Source organism: Onychostoma macrolepis, chromosome 20 (assembly GCF_012432095.1).
Source record: "Onychostoma macrolepis isolate SWU-2019 chromosome 20, ASM1243209v1, whole genome shotgun sequence".
NCBI lineage: Eukaryota > Metazoa > Chordata > Actinopteri > Cypriniformes > Cyprinidae > Onychostoma > Onychostoma macrolepis.
The window spans coordinates 491,187-513,157 of NC_081174.1; the positions used below are offsets into that span (position 1 = coordinate 491,187).

A 21,971-nucleotide genomic window follows, 5' to 3' on the forward strand; every position below is an offset into this window, starting at 1 on the left:
GAACATTTCTCACTTAAGAACTCAGACATCCCCAGGTATGATGATGGTAAAATCTGAGTAGGAAAAAATACTTTCAATAATATTTTATTAAAATGGATGTCTGATACCATTAATAATGTTAGAAAATGTAAAAGCAGTGAAATCCAATAATTTAACAGGATGATCAAGTAAACAGGGGTTTCATACAAAAAAGCTGGAACTGTAAACCATTTGCGTAAGAAACATTTCATTCATCTGTTGAAAAATATATTTAAAATATATTTCTTATTCCAAGAAAAATTACATGTGTTAATTTAGGGCTAATGCAATCACCAGAGATAACAACAACAATAACAAAAAGATTAATTTGTAACCATTTATTTTTAATTATTTAGGTATTTTTTAAACTGATCTACAAAATTACCTTCAGTGTGTCTCTCTGCATTTCTCAGAATTGTAATACCTAAGTATTTAATTGTATCCTCAACAGGTATTCCATAGATTAATGTTGTCACATTGGTGAATGGACATGATCTTTCGATTTGACAAATTTAAGTGAAGAGAGTGTGCATGGATCTGCACTACGATAATCCATCAATATCAAGCCAGAAGTGCTGAATTTAAACCAGATTTAGCCCAGACTCTGTTCCCATCTGGGTAGTAGACCATCTGGACCGGGTATCTTTAGGATTTCAGCATACTATGACCTGGGACACACTAATTCTAATCTTGGATACTGTTTAGGGTGGATAGTATGTGGTTTGGGATGCAGGGATTTGTTCTCTGAAATAGTTATTTATAAAGGATGTGTAAAACTTTTATTTTCTTTTTTTTTTAAAGTAAATTAAAGTAAAATATCTTTCAACAGCACATGACTGAACATGACAAAATTAAAAAAAGCTACAAGCTTTAAAAAATAAATAAATAAAATCAAGAAGTAGGCTATTACAAAGAACAAGATGACATTCAAATAACAATCAAAGTGCTTAATTAGACACATAAATATAAAAGGGTAAATTAATCATTAAATCAGCTGCACCAGCTCAAAAAACAGGTAGCCTACAAAATATTAAAGTCAAATACAGTTAAATACAACAAAATACAAGCTTTTTTATTATTATTTATTAATTCTTGAAGAGTACAAACAGGTGGAGTCGTGAAAATCTACATTTGTGGATAAAATGCTTAGAGGAAAATACTAAAAGGAAAAACTACAAACAGAACTTCCTTGCGCACTGTGGTACGTCATCAACCAACGACGCTTTGACTTCAAATTGTCGCGCGAAACGCCCACTGTTTCTATAGCAAACAACAACCGCCAAATAACAAGCGATGAGTCCACAGATGGATGTTAGATGCATATAAAAGTAGATAAACAGGAATAAACTAAAAAGATGACACAGTCCATAGTAGTCCAAGGTAAGAGAGTTAATTTTTAATGGTCATAACTAGAGTTAACCGCGTTACTCCCTGTGCTACAGGGGCTCAAACATCCTAATGTAGAATTTAGAGTCATGTTTGTATAGTAACCATGGCAATTTCAGGAAATAGAACTAAATCTTATTTTAAGAAACATGATTTCAGGAAGTTTCTGTATTACTGTGCCAGTCTGTTCATGTCAGCTGCTAACGTTAGGTCTGTATTCAAACCGCAGTTTTCTTCTTGTTTAGCTTCTCTCAGCTAACTTATGTCGGTAATAAAGCAGACTTTCCGTCATCATAAACATTCTGTCATGCATAAGATCCATTCAACCCAACCGTGTGCCCTTCAGATTTTAAGCAACTGGATTTTGAGTTCTTCTACATACAGAAATACTAACAAACATGCATACATAAATGTGGGTGATCTTTTAGAAATGATTTATCAACACAAGAAGACCACTGATATGCAGGACTGCCATGTTAAAATAAAATGTAGAAATCAGTTAATTAAAAATGCAAATAAATACATCAGTTTTAAAATTGACAAATACATACTGGTATTTAAAAGTTTATTTAATTTATGTTCAAAAGCAGGGGTGCCCAGCCCTGTTCCTGGAGATCTACCTTCCTGCAGAGTTCAGTTCCAACCCTGATCAAACACACCTGTCTGTAATTATCAAGTGCTCCTTCAGATCCTAATTAGATCATGGTTGGAGCTGAACTCTGCAGGAAGGTATATCTCCAGGAACAGGGTTGGGCACCCCTGTTCAAAAGTATGCAAGATCCTCTTCCATACTAAACCAAAAATACTCCACCAGACAATAATGTCTCGCATGGGAAAAAAAAATAAAAAATTATTAAAGCACAAGCTGTCATTGGTTCCCAAATAAACAACAACAAAAAACGTGCATGACACCCCTGACCTCTTGTTGCCTCATGTCATTGTTGTGTGTGTGTGTGTGTGTGTGTGTTTTAGTTGGTCAGTGTGGGAATCAGGTGGGCTGCCGCTTCTGGGACCTCGCACTCAGAGAACACGCACACGTCAATCAAGTGAGAAATAATGACACCATAGAGATGTTTTTCAAATACTTGGTTATTTTTTCTAATAATTTAAGACTTGCATGAAACTATCTATTTTACAGGTAGACTGAGTATGTAATATTTGTATCCTTTTTATGTAAATTAGAAGTTTATTTATCATTTTTAGTGATATTCCATTCACAGTAAGATTTAGATTTAATATGTGAATCTCACTAAGCCTGTCAAGAACACATCTGTGTCACATTTCACCCTAAAATCAAAAGACAAAAAAGGAAATTATATTTGGCATTAAATATAAATACATATACAAATGTTTAAATGTTATATGATGATGATAAATTCAGTTTCATTACATTTTAAAATTGAAACCAGCATAAAGACAGTACAACAAGTGCCTCTATCATGTCTAAATTCTACTTTACAGTTATATGAATTGGGGGTTAGCATTATTTTCATGAGATTCACCTTAAAAGGTATTTTCTAACATTGTTACTGCTGTGCTGTGAGGGAATGTCTGGATCTGTTGACACTTCAGTCTGGTCACTGGCCCAAGTGAATAATTATTTTTTTTTTAATTATTTGTTTTATATCTATGAGCAAGAGATTATTTAAAGTGAAAATTGTTATCATTTACTCATCCATCCTCATGTCATCCATAAGACTTCAGTTAATCTTTGAAACACAGGCATCGAAAGTCCAGGTAACCAAAATGTAGAAGATACAAAAAGGTCATAAAGGATTATTCTGTTGTGCTGACCCCTGATGAAACGGAGAGAGAGACAGACAGGGACAAACCTGTTTTCCTATACTTTTGCCATATGATTATATGATCAACTCCTGAACCCAAGTCTTGTGAAGAGATATAGTCACTTTATATACGATGAAGAGAATTAATTTGGGCTTTTATTCACATTTAAACACACATAGTGAACATCACACTGGTTAACAAGCATCTTGTGGTAGGACAAACCTCACTGGTTCTTGCGCATCATGCACACATGAGCTTCTGTGTTTACCATATATGATGTGCTTTATGTATGTGTGTTAGTCATTGTTTAGATGTAATTAAAAGCTTAAATTAAAGCTGTTCATTTGTGTAATGCAGTCATATCTCTTCACAAGTCTTGGGTTAAACTGCTTGATTCATATGAATTCATTGTTATCTTTTTGGGTCTTAAGATTACAGAGTTTCATTTGTGTTTTGAAGATTAAATGAAGTCTTATGTGTTTGGAAGGGAATGAAGGTGAGTAAATGGTAACAGAATTTTTATTTTTGGTTGAACTAACTCTGGATGTCAGTTTGAAAAAAGGTAGCTTTTTTAATTTTTTTGCATCGTAAACAGGCAGGGACAAAAAGTTGAAAAGTGAAAAGATCGGATCTGTGCCTTTTAAGCCTTGCTTTGTAAACAGCCCAAAAATAAATACTATATATATATATATATATATATATATATATATATATATGGACACACAAACACAGTATCTCACAGAAGTGAGTACACCCCTCACATTTTTGTAAATATTTTATTATATTTTTTCATGTGACGACACTGAAGAAATGACACTTGTTACAATGCAAAGTAGTGAGTGTACAGCTTGTATAACAGTGCAAATTTGTTGTCCTCTCAAAATAACTCAACACACAGCCATTAATGTCTAAACCGCTGGCCGCAAAAGTGAAAATGTCCAAATTGGGCCCAAAGTGTCAATATTTTGTGTGGCCACCATTATTTTCTAGGACTGCCTTAACCCTCTTGGGTGTGGAGTTCACCAGAGCTTCACAGGTTGCCACTGGAGTCCTCTTCCACTCCTCCATGACGGCATCACGGAGCTGGTGGATGTTAGAGACCTTGCTCTCCTCCACCTTCCGTTTGAGGATGCCCCGCATATGCTCAATAGGGTTTAGGTCTGGAGACATGCTTGGCCAGTCCATCACCTTTACCCTCAGCTTCTTTAGCAAGGCAGTGGTCGTCTTGGAGGTGTGTTTGGGGTCGTTATCATGTTGGAATACTGCCCTGCGGCCCAGTCTCCGAAGGGAGGGGATCATGCTCTGCTTCAGTATGTCACAGTACATGTTGGCATTCATGGTTCCCTAAATGAACTGTAGCTCCCCAGTGCCGGCAGCACTCATGCAGCCCCAGACCATGACACTCCCACCACCATGCTTGACTGTAGGCAAGACACACTTGTCTTTGTACTCCTCACCTGGTTGCCGCCACACACGCTTGACACCATCTGAACCAAATAAGTTTATCTTGGTCTCATCAGACCACAGGACATGGTTCAAGTAATCCATGTCCTTAGTCTGCTTGTCTTTAGCAAACTGTTTGCGGGTTTTCTTGTGCATCATCTTTAGAAGAGGCTTCCTTCTGGGACGACAGCCATGCAGACCAATTTGATGCGGTGTATGGTCTGAGCACTGACAGGCTGACCCCCCACCCCTTCAACCTCTGCAGCAATGCTGGCAGCAGTCATACGTCAATTTCCCAAACACAACCTCTGGATATGACGCTGAGCACGTGCACTCAACTTCTTTGGTCGACCATGGCGAGGCCTGTTCTGAGTGGAACCTGTCCTGTTAAACCGCTGTATAGTCTTGGCCACCGTGCTGCAGCTCAGTTTCAGGGTCTTGGCAATCTTCTTATAGCCTACGCCATCTTTATGTAGAGCAACAATTCTTTTTTTCAGATCCTCAGAGAGTTCTTTGCCATGAGGTGCCATGTTGAACGACCAGTATGAGAGAGTGAGAGCAATAACACCAAATTTAACACACCCGCTCCCCATTCACACCTGAGACCTTGTAACACTAACAAGTCACATGACACTGGGGAGAGAAAATGGCTAATTGTGCCCAATTTGGACATTTTCACTTAGGGGTGTACTCGCTTTTGTGGCCAGCGGTTTAGACATTAATGGCTGTGTGTGGAGTTATTTTGAGGGGACAGCAAATTTACACTGTTATACAAGCTGTACACTCACTACTTTACATTGTAACAAGTGTTATTTCTTCAGTGTTGTCACATGAAAAGATATAATAAAATATTTACAAAAATGTGAGGTGAGTGTACTCACTTCTGTGAGATACTGTATATACAAGTGCATCTCAAAAAATTAGAATATCGTGATAAAGTTCATTTTTTTTCTTGTGAAACCTTTCAGTAATGAACCTCTGTGACTTACCCTCTTTGTGGAGGGTGTCAATGATTGTCTTCTGGACCATTACCAAGTCAGCAGTCTTCCCCATTATTGTGGTTTCAAAGAACAAGAGATACCCGGAATTTATACTGTAGGGATGGTCATTTATTGAAACTCAAATGTAAATATTCTAATATTTTGAGATACTGGATTTTTGACTTTCATGAGCTGTAAGCTCTAATCATCAAAATTAAAACAAAAAGACTTTTGAAAAGTTTTACTTTACATGTAATAAATCTAAAATATATGAAAGTTTCACTTTTTGAAACAAGTTAAGAAAAAATGAATTTTTTTAGATGCGTATGTAATGTATGTGTATATAGCTGACATTTGAAAAAAAAAAAATGTCATCCATGTTGGGGTAAATCTGGCAAAGTTTTATGCTGCTGTCAGTCTGATCTTAAAAAGCCATTAACTGAGTCTTGCTTTTGTCTCTGCAGATGGGAATTTATGATGAGGCGCTGAGCAGCTTCTTTAGAAATGTTGACCAAAGGTTGCCTCTCTTTCTTTTTCTTATACTCCCTTCTACTCCGTTCGTGTTACTTTGTTTGTCCACATGTCCTCAACTCCTTGCTGATCCGCTGATTTATTGTGGAATCTTATGTGTGTACTTGTGTGTGTGGTGTATTTGTAGAGGAGCAGACTCTACAGGGGGCAAGATCAACACTCTAAAGGCCAGGGTGAGCACCATGTTAGGTGATGTATTGAAGATGGGGCATGGAGACCCATTAGATTTTGGCTGCTAACGTGTGTGTGTGTGTGTGTGTGTGTGTGTGTGTGTGTGTGTCCTGGTAAACCCTAGGTTATGGGGACAAAATGTCCCCACAAAGATAGCAATATCCAAAATCCTTGTCCTTGTGGAGACATATTTTGGTCCCCACGAGGGAACAAGCTTATAAATCAAAATGGACTTTTTTTGAAAATCTAAAAATATAAGGGGTTCAGGTGTAGGGCCATAGAAAATCCAGTTTGGACAGTATAAAAACATTACGCATATGGAATGTCCCCACTAAACATGGAAACCCAACGTGTGTGTGTGTGAGAGAATGTAGATATATAGATAGATCTAGTGTTGTCAAAAGACCCGGTACTTCGGTACCAAGTCGGTACTAAAAAAGTGAAAACGTCACGGTACCAGGTTTTCTTAAGTACCGGTGGTACCGAGAACCCGGTCAACCCGGTTCTTGACGCGTACGGACCGATGATTTCCGCGATGCAGAAAACGCGGACGGAATCTCGGAATCCAGTTATAAAAACGGAATTTACAGTTTAGCACGGAATGCCACGGAATTTGTCAAAGTTTAATCAAAAGTAGGTCATTGCACTTAAATCAAATCGCGACGTGGACTAGTATCTGTAAATATTAAGCTGCAAAAGTCGATTCAGATTCAGATATGAATCCTGCATGTTCTGCTAGTCTCTGTGTGAGTGAATGAATGGCAGAGACGCGCGGTTTTTTCATTTTTTTTACTACATACACTGAAGCGCGCGTGACGCTCGCGGTGATTCATCATCTGCCGTCTCAATGAGGACATAAATACATAAACAATATCTACAGAACTGCTCTGAGAGTCCCCTCGCGAGCATTTTACCGTTTCATTGAGTAAAACCAGCGTCATATCATATAGCTACACAGAAATGTAAAGGTATTCACGGCAACCCGTCAAAATAAAAGTTCATCTTACAGACATTGTGCCAGAAATATAATTTTATATATATTTATAATTTTTTTTAAATTTTTTTTTTTAAAGAAGTCACAATATTTCTTCCATATTTAAATGTTAATAGTAAATCCCCTTTATTTACCAAAACAATACAATGTGTTTAAATTTAATTAATTAAAAGACAAATTAAATTTGGGTGAAACTTGTTTACTGTTTTTCATACTTTTATTACTTGCGGAAAAACTTGAAACACAATTTAAATAAAGTATAAAGAATGGCATTGATTTTTGTACATTTTTATTTTTGTTTGACTTTATTAAAAATAGTGTGTTTTTTTTAATTAGCATGTGGTACCGAAATTGGTACCGAGAACCGTGGATTTTGACTGGTATCGGTACCGAATACTGAAATTTTGGTACCGTGACAACACTAGATCGATCTATAGTGACCATAGAATGTAACTCTCATGGGGAAAAATACATTCACAGACCAACAATTAAAAAATAGTACAACCTTTCCTCCCAAGTACTAGATTGATTAAAGGGGACCTATTATGCCCCTTTTTACAAGATGTAAAATAAGTCTCTGATGTCCCCACAGATAAATCTTTATATCTTGTTAAAATTGCTACTTTTAGGGTATGAGCCCAAATGCGCTGATTTTGAGTATGTTGCTTTAAATGCAAATGAGCTGTTGCTCCTGGAGAAGAGGGCAGAGCTTCAAGAGCTCAAGCTCCGGCATTAGCAGTGCTAGCCTTTGCAAATAAACATTCCACTATTAGTACAAGCTGTTATCTTTACCGAAAACATACTCTGTTTCAAAGTCAGTCATCTGAATATACAGTGCATAATAAATTTGTTTTTATGAATTACACTAGACGGACGGGGAGCACGGCAGGATAAAAATAACAACATAGCTGGTCTCATGCTATCACAAACTTTATAAGTCCCACTTCTGATTATGAGCTCGACAATTTCAAACGATCGACTCGCATTGCTTTCATATGCAACTTTTAACTACCACATTCCTATTTAAGATCATTCTGATAGCACTTGAAGGCAGTATCAGTGAAAACAGGCAGAGACTATGATAGCTTTAGCAATTAGCCTTACAGAGTGCTAAGAAGCTCTTACAGAAAGGCAATTTGGAAAACAAACACGTGATACTTACTTTGTCTGGAGCTGATGTTCGCGCATGAAGCGTTGGTATTGATTCATAAACATTTAGGGGACGTTACGAATTTCGAAGGATATTTCCTTCTAAAATTAAATTTAACCACAGTGTCCTCGGCTCAGATGAGGGGAGATTAATCATTATGGCAACTCCTATGTTCATTAGTGCATCCCAAAACACAACACTTGTAATACCTCTTTGGTGCTGACATTGTATATATCTCCAGTAATGGCGGACCGCAGCTTCTCACTCAGGGCTGTGTTTATGCTAATAGAGCAGAGAGCGTCACAAATGGGCAGGACTTTTCCCCCTCAGTGACATGAACAGAGGGAGAATCTGAAACAGCTCTTTTGGAGAGACTGTTCATGATTTATTGGTTTTTATAAAAAAATGAGTTGGTGGATTTTTTACATTATAGGCTGGTTGTTTTTACACACTGCAGCCATAGAACTGTGTTCAAACACCTTATAAAAGTGATTTTTGCATAATAGGTTCCCTTTAATATCCAGTACTTGAGTAGATAAAATGACAATTCCTAATAAAAACAGATGTCAATGGTAAGTCCCCAACATAACAGAAAATCAATTGTATCTGTGTGTGTGTCTGCAGGCCGTGTTAGTGGACATGGAGGAGGGAGTCCTAGGAGAGATTCTGCAGGGGCCGTTACGTTCTCTCTTCAGCGGCACACAACTCATAAGTGATGTCTCTGGTTCAGGGAACAACTGGTAAGAGTCTGTCTTGGCAGGGACTCTCACACTGCTTCTACATGCATACTCTGTTCAGTGTGTGAATGTGCAATGATTGGTTTTAAAATAGATACAGTCCTACTAGTGATGGACGATATGATGTTATATACTTTGCAAAGACAGAAATTTGTCAACAGGTAGAGATTATTTTATACATTTAATACCACAGTACATCACGTGCATAATTTTTAAAAGTCCAATGCCAAGAAAAAAACTTGGGCATGTAAAAAAAAAAAAAACAATCACAGCATGAAAATAGTCTTTGGTTCTAATGTGGCATAAAAAATGTCAATTATGAGTGCAGGTTGCTGTCAAAACCTATTGGGCATTACTGCAGTGTTGTAGTACTTAAAGGGTTAGTTCACCCCAAGATGAAAATTCTGTCATTAATTACTCGCCCTCATGTCGTTCCAAACCCATCAGACCTTCGTTCCTCATCGGAACACAAAATAAAATATTTTTGATTAAATCCAAGAGCTCTCTGACCCTCCCATAGACAGCAACACAACTGTAATGTTCCCAGGTCCAGAAACGTAGTAAGGACATCTGTAAAACAGTCCATGTGACATCAGCTCAACTTACGAGAACACTTTTTGTGCGCAAAGAAAACAAAAATAACAACTTTATTCAACAATTCTTCTCCCCCGAGTTACTGTCTTCCGCCATTTTGGAGAGTATCAAAAATATCTTAATTTGTGTTCCGATGATGAACGAAGGTCTTTCGGGTTTGGAACGACATAAGGGTGAGTAATGAATTTTCATTTTGGGGTGAACTAACCCTTTATGTCTGTACAAACCCGGGATGTGGACTTCATCTCAAGTCAAAGTCCATATTTTCTGTGATTAGTCAAGACTAGCTCATTCGAGTCTGAGTCCTGGCTGAGTGCAAATGCTCTTGAAAATGTGATCTTGTCCCAAGTAGTTTGCAGTGCAGACATATTCTACATGTACTCTCTACCACACACACTGTGTTCTTAATTGCGAAAGGCACAACATCCTTTCCATGCATACATGCTAACCCAGTGGCTAAAGCCTAAAGTATACTACTTTTTTTTTTTTTTTTTTTTTTTTACACACATAGTATGCTTGGGTATGCATACATTGTATGTGACATAAATTTCATTATCAGCACAGTACATGCACTCTATACATGCACAGCAGCTTGCACATAATTTATCTTGCACTAATTAGTTTGGCCCACAAGGTGGCAACATTGTCCCAGGCTATTGTTCCATAGTCAAAAAAGAAATGGAAGAGATGGAACAACAACAAAAACTCTCATTCATATCATTAACACATCCCTTCACACTGGTGTCTTTCACTCAGCATTTAAACAGGCTCGGGTAACCCCACTACATAGGAAACCCACTCTTTACCCAGCACTTTTAGAAAACTACAGACTGGTATCCCTTCTTCCATTCATAGCAAAACCACTTGAAAGAGTTGTTCGACCAAGTCTCTGCCTTTCTCACACAGAAAAACCTGCTAGACAGCAACCAGTCTGTCTTCAGAAGTGGATATTCAACCGACACTGCCCTTCTCTCAGTTGTTGAAACCCTAAGACTGGCAAGAGCGGCTTTCAAATCTTCATTTCTTATCTTGCTGGATCTTTCCACTGCTTTCCACCAGTTCCTCCTGTCAACCCTCATGGCAAAGGGCATTTCAGGAACCACACTACAGTGGTTCGGGTCTTACCTCTCAGATAGGTCCTTCAAAGTATCTTGGAAGGGTGAGATGTCTAAGTCACAACATCTAACTACTGGGGTGCCTCAGGTCTCAGTTCTTAGTCCACTTTTCTTTATCTACATGGCATCACTACGTTCTGTCATTCAGAAACATGACTTTTCATATCACTGCTATGCTGATGACACTCAACTCTACCTCTCATTCCTGTTTGATGATCCGACGATAGCTGCTCATATCTCAGCATGTCTAACAGACATTTCTTGCTGGATAAAGAACCATCACCTTTAACTCAAACTTGCCAAGACAGAACTGCTTGTGGTTTCAGCCAACCCATCACTTCACAATTTCTCCATCCAACTAGGCTCATCAACCATAACTCTTTTAAAAACAGCCAGAAACATTGATGTATGCCTACAAAACAACCACTTACTCTGCTCCCTTTTACTTAAATTCACTACTTCAGACTTCTGTGCCCTCCAGAAGCTTGCATTCTGCAAGTGAACATTGCATTATTGTGCCATCCCAAAGAGGCCATCCCATCTTCAAGAAACTGCTAAAGACACATCTCTTCTATCTACACTTGATGCAGCATCTCATTCTTTATAGAACCAGGGTTACATACATAACAGAAACTTTCCTTTTTATAGGTTAATTTAGTGCTATGTCAGTAGCTTACACTGTGGGAACACCTCACCACAACACCATACTACAATGTTACTGACAGTTTATCAGCCTGTGAGTACTATGTACTGAAACAGAATATACCCCTGAACAGATGAATGTCAACATCCAGATTCTAAAATCTAAGAGACCCATTCAACCACTACACCAATCTTCCAAAGATGGACCACTAGATAACACGCAAGTAAGAACAACTCTTCTAGTAGAGTGAGCTCAAATGCCAACAGGCGAACTTAACCCATGTACTTTATAAACAAGAATAATCACTTCATCCAATCCAATGCAGATTCATTATTTCTTAGCAGTAACAGCCTTGTTGCAGCTTCCAGAACAAGCAGATCAGATTTAAGCCACTGGCTCATGTGGTCATTGTAAATCTGTAACGAAGCCTGTGAAACCTCTTGCTACTCAAAGGTTGGAGGAAAAAACATCTGCAGCACCACAACTTGACATCAAATTGAAAAGAAAGCTATGTTTGCAACAAAACCTTTACCTGACCAGAGCAAAATTTATATAGGACAGAACACAACTTGCTAGAACACCTCGCAACTTCTCATGTGCAAACTCTACCTGAGAAGGGGTGTTGCAGTTTGGAATTGGGACTGAGTACAGGAGGGGAGAACTATTGGGGGACCCACAACTTGCCCCCAAAGGATGGTTCACGATTTTGACTGAGGGGGCCCAATGAAATGCACTATACTGAGGGCCCAGAGAACCTAACAGTGTCACTGCTCACTCTCATAGCCTCAAGCTCAACTCGGATTTTCCTCTGTGAGCCTCGAAAGAAGCACTTTCATTTTAGAGTTATTGCAGTGTGAGAAGTTTAATGAGCCGTGAAACACCCAAGCATTAAATGCACTTACTCTGCACATCTGCTTATAATAACACCGTCCACTTTCTAGTCCGCATGTCTATCAAATAGAGTATACTTGGACAGTGGACCTGGTTTCTTATAGAATTTTACCTCACGCCTGTATGCGTCAGTCTCATGTCTGCTAGTCAGACATGCCTCAATCAGTAATTACTACTGTACCTCATTAAAGATGCACCAAGTAATTTTTGCACCCAAAGAGATGAAGACTTTGGTCATATTAATGGCCTAAAAAGCAATTTAGTACACGCAAGTGAGGTTTTTATGCTTAGGTCAGGCTTGCCATGTAAAAATTCAGTTCAATAATGGGGTCATGAATTGAGAATTAGAATTTTGACACTCATTTTTATAAATCTTTTGACACATAAGAGTTCATTGTATTGAAACCAAGCTGCCAAAATGGTGCTAGGAAGAAAAAAAAAAGGTTTTATTGTTAAACCTTTGACAAAACATATCTACAGTTATTGCAGGCATGAAAGAAAGAAGCAATCTACATTTGGGATTTTACAAGTATTGTTTTGACAAAAAAAAAAAAGATTTGAAAGATGTGAAAACATTTAAATGAATTAAAATGCATTTGTATAAAATAGCTGATTTGTGATAGTTATTGTCATATTGTTGGTCACGAACACCCTCATTAATATCTCTAATAGCACCCAGCCATATTAATATACATAATATGCTCTTAAATCCCCCACTATTTGGGCAATTCTTTGAGTTGGTCTTTGCTCCTAATAATCAAAGTAATTAAATGCAGACCAGAAATAGCATTATTATGGCTTAATTGATATGAAACAATCTCATTATCAATTCATAACCCAACCCATAACACACAGATGTATTCGGGACACAGATAAAACCAAACCTGTAAGTTCATATGACAGGCTGGCAGGTTTTTGACAGATGTTTATTCTTCAGCCAGATGAAAATCATTTGTCAAGAACACAAGAATGCTTTGTCAAGGAAAATCTTAATTTCCTCTTTTATGAGATGGCTATGGCCCCCGTTTAGTGTAAACGAGGACCAAAATGTTTTAGCTCGTTTACTTTCGACTATATTGGGTCAAAACATGTGATCAAATTGCATTTGTAAATTTGTAGCATAATAGCTCAATTAGTCAATGTGACTTCTCAAGTCAGCTGTTGTGATAAAACAAGGGTCAAAACTTTTATCTCCACACTTTTTGTTGCTTTTGACATGATGTATGCAGTCATGAGGATTTTCTTTCATTGCCACCCTTGTTACAAACCTCCCAGTTGGTCTAGGGGTAAGTGAGGTCATAACAAAAAAAAAACATGGTCACATCAATCCCCTGATCCAGAAAAGCACAAACACAAAACACAAAAATTCAGCAAGTAGTTATTTTATTAATAGCAAAGGAAGCAAATCTTCAGGAGAGGGCAAGGCCACTATAACAAATAAAACTCTCTAACTATCAACAAAAGTTTTAAATAACCTAACCAAAAGAAAAATAAATAAATGCTCCAGATAATAAATGACCAGAGTACCTTACCTTACTCCCTGACTAACATAGGCAAAATTTCAAGTTCAAAAAAAATTGCACCCTCTCCCTAGCGCTTCCAAAAAGGCAAACAAAGGTATTTACACACAAATTGAAAGTAAAACAAAATAATCATTAAAGGTCCCATGGTATGAAAATTTCACTTTATGAGGTTTTTAACATTAATACGAGTTCCCCTAGCCTGCCTATGGTCCCCCAGTGGCTAGAAATGTTGATAGGTGTAAACCGAGCCCTGGGTATCCTGCTTCGCCTTTGAGAAAATGGAAGCTCAGATGGCCCAATCTGGAATCTTCCCTTTATGTCGTCATACGGGGAAAGGTCCCCTTTCTCTGCTTTGCCCGCCCATGAGAAAATGAGCTACTACCATGCGAGGCGAGCGTTTTTTTTTTTTTCAGACATCATGGCTTGCAAACGAGCGAAGCGTGGAGTTGCTCAGTGTTTGGATGTACAAATGAACACCGAAGTATGTGTACAGTGTTTCTCACAGACTTGGATTCTATTTGTTGCGGCTTATATGCAAATTCATTCTCTGCCAGCAGGAGGTGCTTTTAGAGCTCAGAGATAGCGGTTTCCGTGGTAACGCTGTACACAAAGCAGAGCTCCGCTCACAAACGCTGCTTTATCAGACATTGCATGCAAAATGAAATGAAAATGACATCCCAAATTTTCTGAAAACAGTCGGTTTCCTTCAGAAATACAGTGATATAAAAACATTTTGAAAAGCTGGTTAAGGCCACACACCCACCCTCCACCTTGCCCCGCCTCTCTCCTCCTCATTAGCATTTAAAGCTACAGACACAGAATGGCACGTCCTAAGGAAAGCTCATTGTGGGACTGGCTCGTTGTGGCTGAAATTTTGCACTAAGGCTGAATTTCGGGAAAGAGACTTCAGATACAGTACTAGGGACCACTTAGGCCTATATAAAAGCATCCAAAAAGCAGCATGTCATGGGACCTTTAACATATGGAAAATACGACATAGCGTTCACACGCACTCTCATAGTTTGCGATTGAGCAATTAATTCACAAAGTTAAGAGGTAAAGACCGCACCCGGTCACACTGGGCTACACAAGAAAACATTTCTGGATCAGGACAAAGAGTGAACGCGTCGCTGTCAGCACTCCGGCATTGTTTCTTTGCTGTCTTATACTTCTTGGGTTTCTGCGGCGTTCACTCAGTACTGATGGATCATGAGCATCAGCTGGAACCCAATTAGCGGTCTGCGACAGGGAGAGAGAGCAAGAGCGAGAGAAGTACAAACATGCAACGCGTAACATGCCCAATAGGTGACATCACTCTCCCAAGATCGCACGTTTTACAAATACGTCCACAGGACGTAACACCCTCATCTCGAAATCCGATCACACGCATGTAAGTGCAACTTGTAAAAAACATGTCTCTGACCGCTTGTCACTGATCACCTGAGATGGATCTCCATACCAGATGTAAACCAGGCCTATGTTACTATTCCTCATGTGGTTGACACACCCATGTGCTTTTATACTTCAGAAGCTCCTGACAGCCTCCAGGCATGTTACTGAACAGTCACACTTTATAGTTCTTGACTGGTTAAGTGGTTCTTCATGTATCAGTGCTCAAGGTCAATTGCTTGTCATTCTAGACAGATATTCAGAAACTTTGATTTTGATTGAAATGACACCAGCCAGTCATAACCTAAGGCCAAAAATGAGTCAGAGTCACGTTTTTTCAGAGTCATTTTCACGTTGACTTGCAGTTTTAGTGTTAAAAAACAAACAGTTCACCAAAATTATTACAAGTTTTCATGCTAAAATTGGTTATTAACTAAAGCAAATACATGCTAAACCTAGCTATTAAACCACAGTTGTTTTAAGCATAAATTTGTTTATACTTTAAAACATTTGTAGTCCTTCATAATATGATGCTGTTTTGATAGCCCTGTTCCAAAAACTGGTGAGCAGTCTACTGAGGCAACATTTTAAGGCATGTAGACGGGTGTACAATTTTATCATAACAAATTATTAGAATTTTAGAATGCGTACAAGGATTAGTTCCAGATTGGACAAACAGTATTCCAAGTGTGCTGACTTTTAATGACAGGATTTTTAGTTATGCATTGTTTTTTTTTGTTACTGTTAATCATTGACTGATACTATTATTGGTCTGTGACTCTTAGGGCGGTCGGGTATCACACATATGGCTTGGCCTACAGAGAGCAGATTGTGGATCAGGTCCGCAAGGCTGCAGAACACTGTGATTGCCTTCAGTGCTTCTTCCTCATTCACTCTATGGGAGGAGGTAAGCTTCTGACGTCTGGCATGTTACCCGTGCTGGTGGTTGAGAAACATGGGCTGACTTAAGTGTACATTTGTGTGTTTAGGTACTGGTTCGGGGTTAGGCACGTTTGTGTTGAAGCTTCTAGAAGACGAGTTCCCAGAGGTATGTCGGATAGTGACCTCTGTCTACCCGACAGCAGAAGATGATGTCATCACCTCTCCTTACAACAGCGTCCTAGCCATGAAAGAACTCACAGAACACGCAGACTGTGTCTTGCCGGTTGATAACCAGGTATCCCTCTCCTGGCATCATAGCTCTCAAACCCTTTTTGCGGTCATGTATATTCTAATAAAGCATGTGAAGACACTTTGCACCATATTTGACGTCAATGATGCTAAACAACTTTGCTCACGTCTCATTACCAAACTAGATTGGACTGGATGGAAATATTTGAATAATGACTTAAATATCAGTCTGTTCCTCATACAAAGCTGTGGATTCGTGCCTTTGGAAAAGTTGGAATACAGTTTTTAAGTCACACAGACTACATTTTATTGTATTTTTTTTTTTTTTTAGCCCGTTTATAACTTGACAGACCTTGTCACTGCTGCTTTTCCCAAAATTGTTCCTGTTGTGTTACACATATGAAGGGACGTCATAAAGTTTTGGAACAGCGTGAAGGTCGGTATATCATGATGATCTAAATTTTTTTTTTCTTTTGACCTTTTATTGTAGTCTCTGGTTGATATTGTTGGTAAGATACAACACATGTCCAACACTGGCAAACCAAGCTGTACCATCAAGAAGGACTGTACCATCATCTCAGGACGAGGAGGGGTGGTGAAGGTCGAGAAACCTTTTGATGCCATGAACAACATTGTGGCCAATCTACTTCTTAATATTACCAGGTACTAAATGCTTTGTGACAATGGACATTATCTGCTGAGCTATTTTGTTCTGGTTTATAGTCTCAGATTGGTGGATAATTTTTAAAATTGGCACTTAAATATTTTTTTAATTAACTGGAAAACATTCTAAAAATAAAAAGCTTATAGAAGGCAATGTAGCTGACCTTGTCTTTTGACTCTTTAAAAAAAAAAAAAAAAAGTGAGACATTTTCTCACTAATTTAATTGTTTTGAATTAATTTCTCTTGCAGTTCAGCACGGTTTGAGGGCTCTCTCAACATGGATCTGAATGAGATAGCCATGAACCTTGTTCCGTTCCCACGGTTACACTACCTTTTGCCCAGTCTAACTCCTCTATACACACTTGCTGATGTCAACATACCAACACGCAGGTTTGTCATTATATATCTACAGTAATTTTTACCCATTTTCTCATTGAATGCTCTTATACAGTACCTGCCTCAATTGCAATATATATAAAACAAATGACTGTTTTGTAGTTTTTAATTTAATTTAATTTTTGTAGCTATGCTGAAAATCACTCCCTGTTCTCTATATCAGTGGGCTTAAAATGATATAAATTTTACTTTTACTTTATACTATTAATTTTCATTCTTTTCAAAGTTGTGTAAATTATTATAATATGAAAATGCCATAGACATTAATAAATAAATAAATACACTGATCAGCCACAATATTAAAACCACTGACCGGTGAAGTGAATAGCATTGAATATATTATTACAGTGGCACATTTAAAAGGTTGGGATGTGTTAGACAGCAAGTGAACAGTCAGTTCTTGAATTTATTGTTTACAATTGTACTTAAGCAGTCTTTAAGTGTTTTTTTTATTTTATTATTATTATTATTATTATTATTATTATTATTATTATAATGACCGAATTTCAGAAACTTCCCCAGCTCAATATTTTTCTGAAGGAAGATTAATATGTATAGTGATGAACGCCAAAATATTAAATGTCATAGATGTATATTTACTGAGCAATCCACTGTTTTGTAAAGGGGGGTCAAAATGACATTTTCACCTGAGATTTAGAGCCAAATTCCAGGAGGGTAAAAATGACTTAAACGTAATGATGCTGCCATCCTTCTGTTATTACACAGAGATTGCTTGGTCTATTAGTAACATCAGTTGACTTCAACAATCTTTGTTGCATTGCATGCCAATAGTGACCTTCTTGTTTTTATCAAGACAATTGCATAGAACAGGGGTTCTCAACTCTGGCCCTCAAGGTCCACTTTCCTGCAGAGTTTAGCTCCAACCTTGATCAAACTCGCCTGCCAGTAAATTTGAAGACCTTGATTAGCTTGTCCAGATGTGTTTGATTAGGGTTGGAGCTAAACTTTGCAGGAAAGTGGACCTCGAGGGCCAGAGTTAAGAACCCCTGGCATAGAGCATACATGTAAAAAATATAGTTTCATGCAGCACATTTCTGGTCTCCCACATTTGCATGCATACGAAAGTAAGTCAATAAAACGAAAAGTGTAGTGTGATAAACCCTTTAGAGCTAAACTCTGCAGGACAGTGACCTTTCAAACTGAAGTTTAATATCTCTGCCACAGAGAACCTTATTAGGCGCCTGCTCATTACAGGTCATTGGATAATATTCCAGATGTCCCCCATGCCAACAACACTGCATGGAAGGGAGAGACTTTATATGGAAAAACCTCTTCATGTGTGTTTTGTCATCACCAAATGGATGCTGTGCTGTGTTCTGTAGGCTGGATCAGATGTTCTCAGATGCATTTAGTAAGGAGCATCAGCTAATCAGAGCCGACCCCAAACACAACCTGTATCTGGCCTGTGCTCTTATGCTGCGTGGAAATGTTCAGTTGTCAGATCTGCGCCGGAATATTGAGCGGTTTGTTTCTTTTTTTACTCTAATATACATTTTTCTCACTTTATGACTCTGTCCAAATCCTAGTAAGCTGCCTCGTATACTGTCTACATAAAGCTGATTTCTATTCAGAAGTGATGTATAGTGCAGGGACTGAAGTTCTTTGTTGCTAGGATGGATTAACATCAACTGGATGCATGGCATAGATACACCATGTATCAGATTATTGAGGAGCAATTTCAGCACAATTAAACTAAATCGTGACTCACAATTAAAGTGAAATGTGAAAATGAATAAAAAGTATCAATCTAAATGTAATATTTAGAGCTGCTCACATGGCTTCAAATATTTCATTTTGCGTGTTTTTCAGCTTTTAGCTTTACATCCAATCACACGTATATCTTTTGAGGACATGAACGTACTTGCCAATAAAAGGCATTTAAATAAGTCACCGGTGAAGAAGAAATCTGCTAAAAATGCCATAGGGTGCATGCTCATTTAATGGATTCTCATAAATAAATTGCAGATACGATGTAAAAGATTTTGCAATGCAGACAGCTTCTTTGGTTATAAAGGTAGTTTTTTATTTTATTTTATTTATTTTTTTTTGCAAGTGTGTAGATCTCGAGCCGAACTAAAATTATTAGTCATTGGCCGCTTCAGTGATGGGGGGAATGCTGGCTTTTTATATGTATTTCTATACAAGTCTAGGTTTTGCAAATCGACTTAAAAATTGTTTGGTGTTACAAGATAAATAAAAACATATGCACTGACAGGTTACTTATTGTAAGATGGTTGAATGACTTTAAAAATAAAACTAATGTTTTTGCAATACATGGTCTCTATGCACTTTTTTGAGACGGATAGCTTTGAAATTACACAAACATACTTCTGTAATAGAAAAGCTTCTAAATAATAATAAAAAAAGTTAACAGGAAAGTTTATAAATAGACTTGGGTAATAGAAAACACATCTTCTCAAGTATTTAAAGGATTATGACTTTTCATCAGTTGTAAAAAAAGCTCAGTCAGATTATTATTTTTTTTTTCAATCCCTAAATGTGAGACAAAATAAGTAGGGAGTGTCTTGATGAAATCCAAACATGGGAGATTTGAACAAACATGTCCTTGAAGTACAGGTTAAAGGTTAGTTCGCCCAAAAACAAAATTCTGTTATCAGTTGCCCTCACAGATCATCTTAATATTTGAGTGAACTCCCTTGCAGGTGTAAATGATAACATGTCTCGGCTGACCATTTGGGATCGGTTCAATAAAGACTTCATACCAGGTGTAAATGGTCATAGAGTACTCAGTACATCGCAGTACTTCTTATTAGCACAAACTATAAGTAACTTTGTAACTACATGTAAACTAATTCTCATTCATTTGCAACTACATGTCTACTTACTCTCAGACTAGACTGTTGGGTCAGGTTTAGGGTTAGTAGAATAAGTTGACATGTACTTGCAAAGTTTCTCATAGTATGTTGTGGACCCATCAAAATAAAGTGTTAGAAGATATTAAACAGACAGTCTACTAATACTCTAATGACTGCTAGTTGACATGTGGTTGCAAAGTTACTTACTGTTAGTAGAATGTCTAAAGTGGACTATCAAAATAAAGTGTTACTCAAATTAGGGTGGAATTAGCATTAGTAAAACTATATAGATAATTTTTTTACTGCTAATTTTTTTTACTTTTTTTTTTTTTTTTTTTTGTCTTGCATTGGTTTAGACTCAGTCCACCGTTTTACAATATTTGTTATAATATTACAACTTTTGTAAATTGTATATTTACCCATGAATGGCTACTATTTGACACAGACTTTGCATTAGGAGCACTCCTGTGATACTATAAAATGCTAAGTAGGCAGCTTTCAAGGTTTTGTAACACAGCTTATCTCCATGATGATGTACTTGAGTACTTCATTACAGAATAATCTGTTCTTTTTTTAATTAATTAATTTATTTTCCCCCTTAGGCTAAAGCCCACACTTCCGTTTGTCCCATGGAATCAGGAAGGATGGAAGACTAGTCTGTGTTCAGTCCCTCCTGTGTGTCACTCACATTCTCTGCTGGCTTTAGCCAACAACACTTGCGTGAAATCCACCTTCTTTGAACTAAGGGAGCGTTTTCTGAAGCTGTACCGTAGGAAGGTGTGTCTAGCATAGCATATCAATAGCAAAATGACGTTACATTTGGATCATTTTGTAATGCCGCGGCATGCACTGGTTCTCTCAACAGTAACAGGTTTTACTTGTGTGTGTGTGTGTATATATATATATATATATATGCACAAACTCACAAACTTTTGAAATGTCATGCTTCTCACAGGCTCACTTGCATCACTATCTAGCAGTTGACGGCATGGAATTGGCTGGATTCAGTGAGGCCTTGTCATCTATCTCGGCTCTAATTGAAGAATACACACACCTGGAAAGTCCTCTCATGCCCAGCGCTCCCAGACTCACCATCGCCACCTGACTTGTGTGTATAATAGACAAACTGATCAAACATTTCTGCATGCACATAAAATAAATCTTTCATATTTTTGGACCAATTATTTATTGATGAAAATGTCTCTGTTTTAGAGGCATAGAAACATTGGCTCAGCCAGTGGTGTGAATTTAGAGTAGATCTGTTATTGCTACCTACAGCATAACAGACAATATTGAGTCAAACAGAGTTGAGCTCTATCCCCAATCAAACATGCCTGTCTGCAATTTTCAAGTAAGCCCAAAGACTATTTTCTTTTTATTCATTTATTTTAAGTTATTAAGTTATAATAATAACTTAAAATGGAGTTGTGTCTGATTAGGCCCGGACCTTAACTCTGCAAGACAATGGTCCTGAATTGCCTATCTGCGTACTAGATGCACAGAAATGGCACCCTTCACCTGTAAAATGTTATCACTTTTTCTTTGATATAAAAAATGAATAAAATAGTCATATCAAACAGTGCCTGGATAATG

The 21,971-nt window shown here is 37.7% G+C and overlaps 1 protein-coding gene across 4 annotated transcripts; it reads left to right on the top strand.

The window, feature by feature from the left end:
- Nucleotides 1–1,226: 1,226 nt before the first annotated feature.
- On the top strand, nucleotides 1,227–21,960 carry tube1 (tubulin, epsilon 1). Of its 4 annotated transcripts, XM_058756654.1 has the most exons (12): nucleotides 1,227–1,398; nucleotides 2,377–2,450; nucleotides 6,077–6,129; nucleotides 6,271–6,316; nucleotides 9,083–9,198; nucleotides 16,136–16,257; nucleotides 16,340–16,527; nucleotides 16,972–17,144; nucleotides 17,395–17,535; nucleotides 18,885–19,025; nucleotides 20,981–21,155; nucleotides 21,334–21,960. In XM_058756654.1, exons 1-12 carry the CDS (start codon nucleotides 1,374–1,376, stop codon nucleotides 21,481–21,483), a joined length of 1,404 nt encoding a protein of 467 aa, XP_058612637.1. In that variant the 5' UTR covers nucleotides 1,227–1,373; the 3' UTR covers nucleotides 21,484–21,960. The 4 variants fall into 4 exon arrangements, with proteins under 4 accessions (XP_058612637.1, XP_058612638.1, XP_058612639.1 ...); XM_058756655.1 differs by lacking the exons at nucleotides 6,077–6,129; nucleotides 6,271–6,316; XM_058756656.1 differs by lacking the exons at nucleotides 2,377–2,450; nucleotides 6,077–6,129; nucleotides 6,271–6,316 and having other exon boundaries at nucleotides 1,247–1,398.
- Nucleotides 21,961–21,971: the final 11 nt, after the last annotated feature.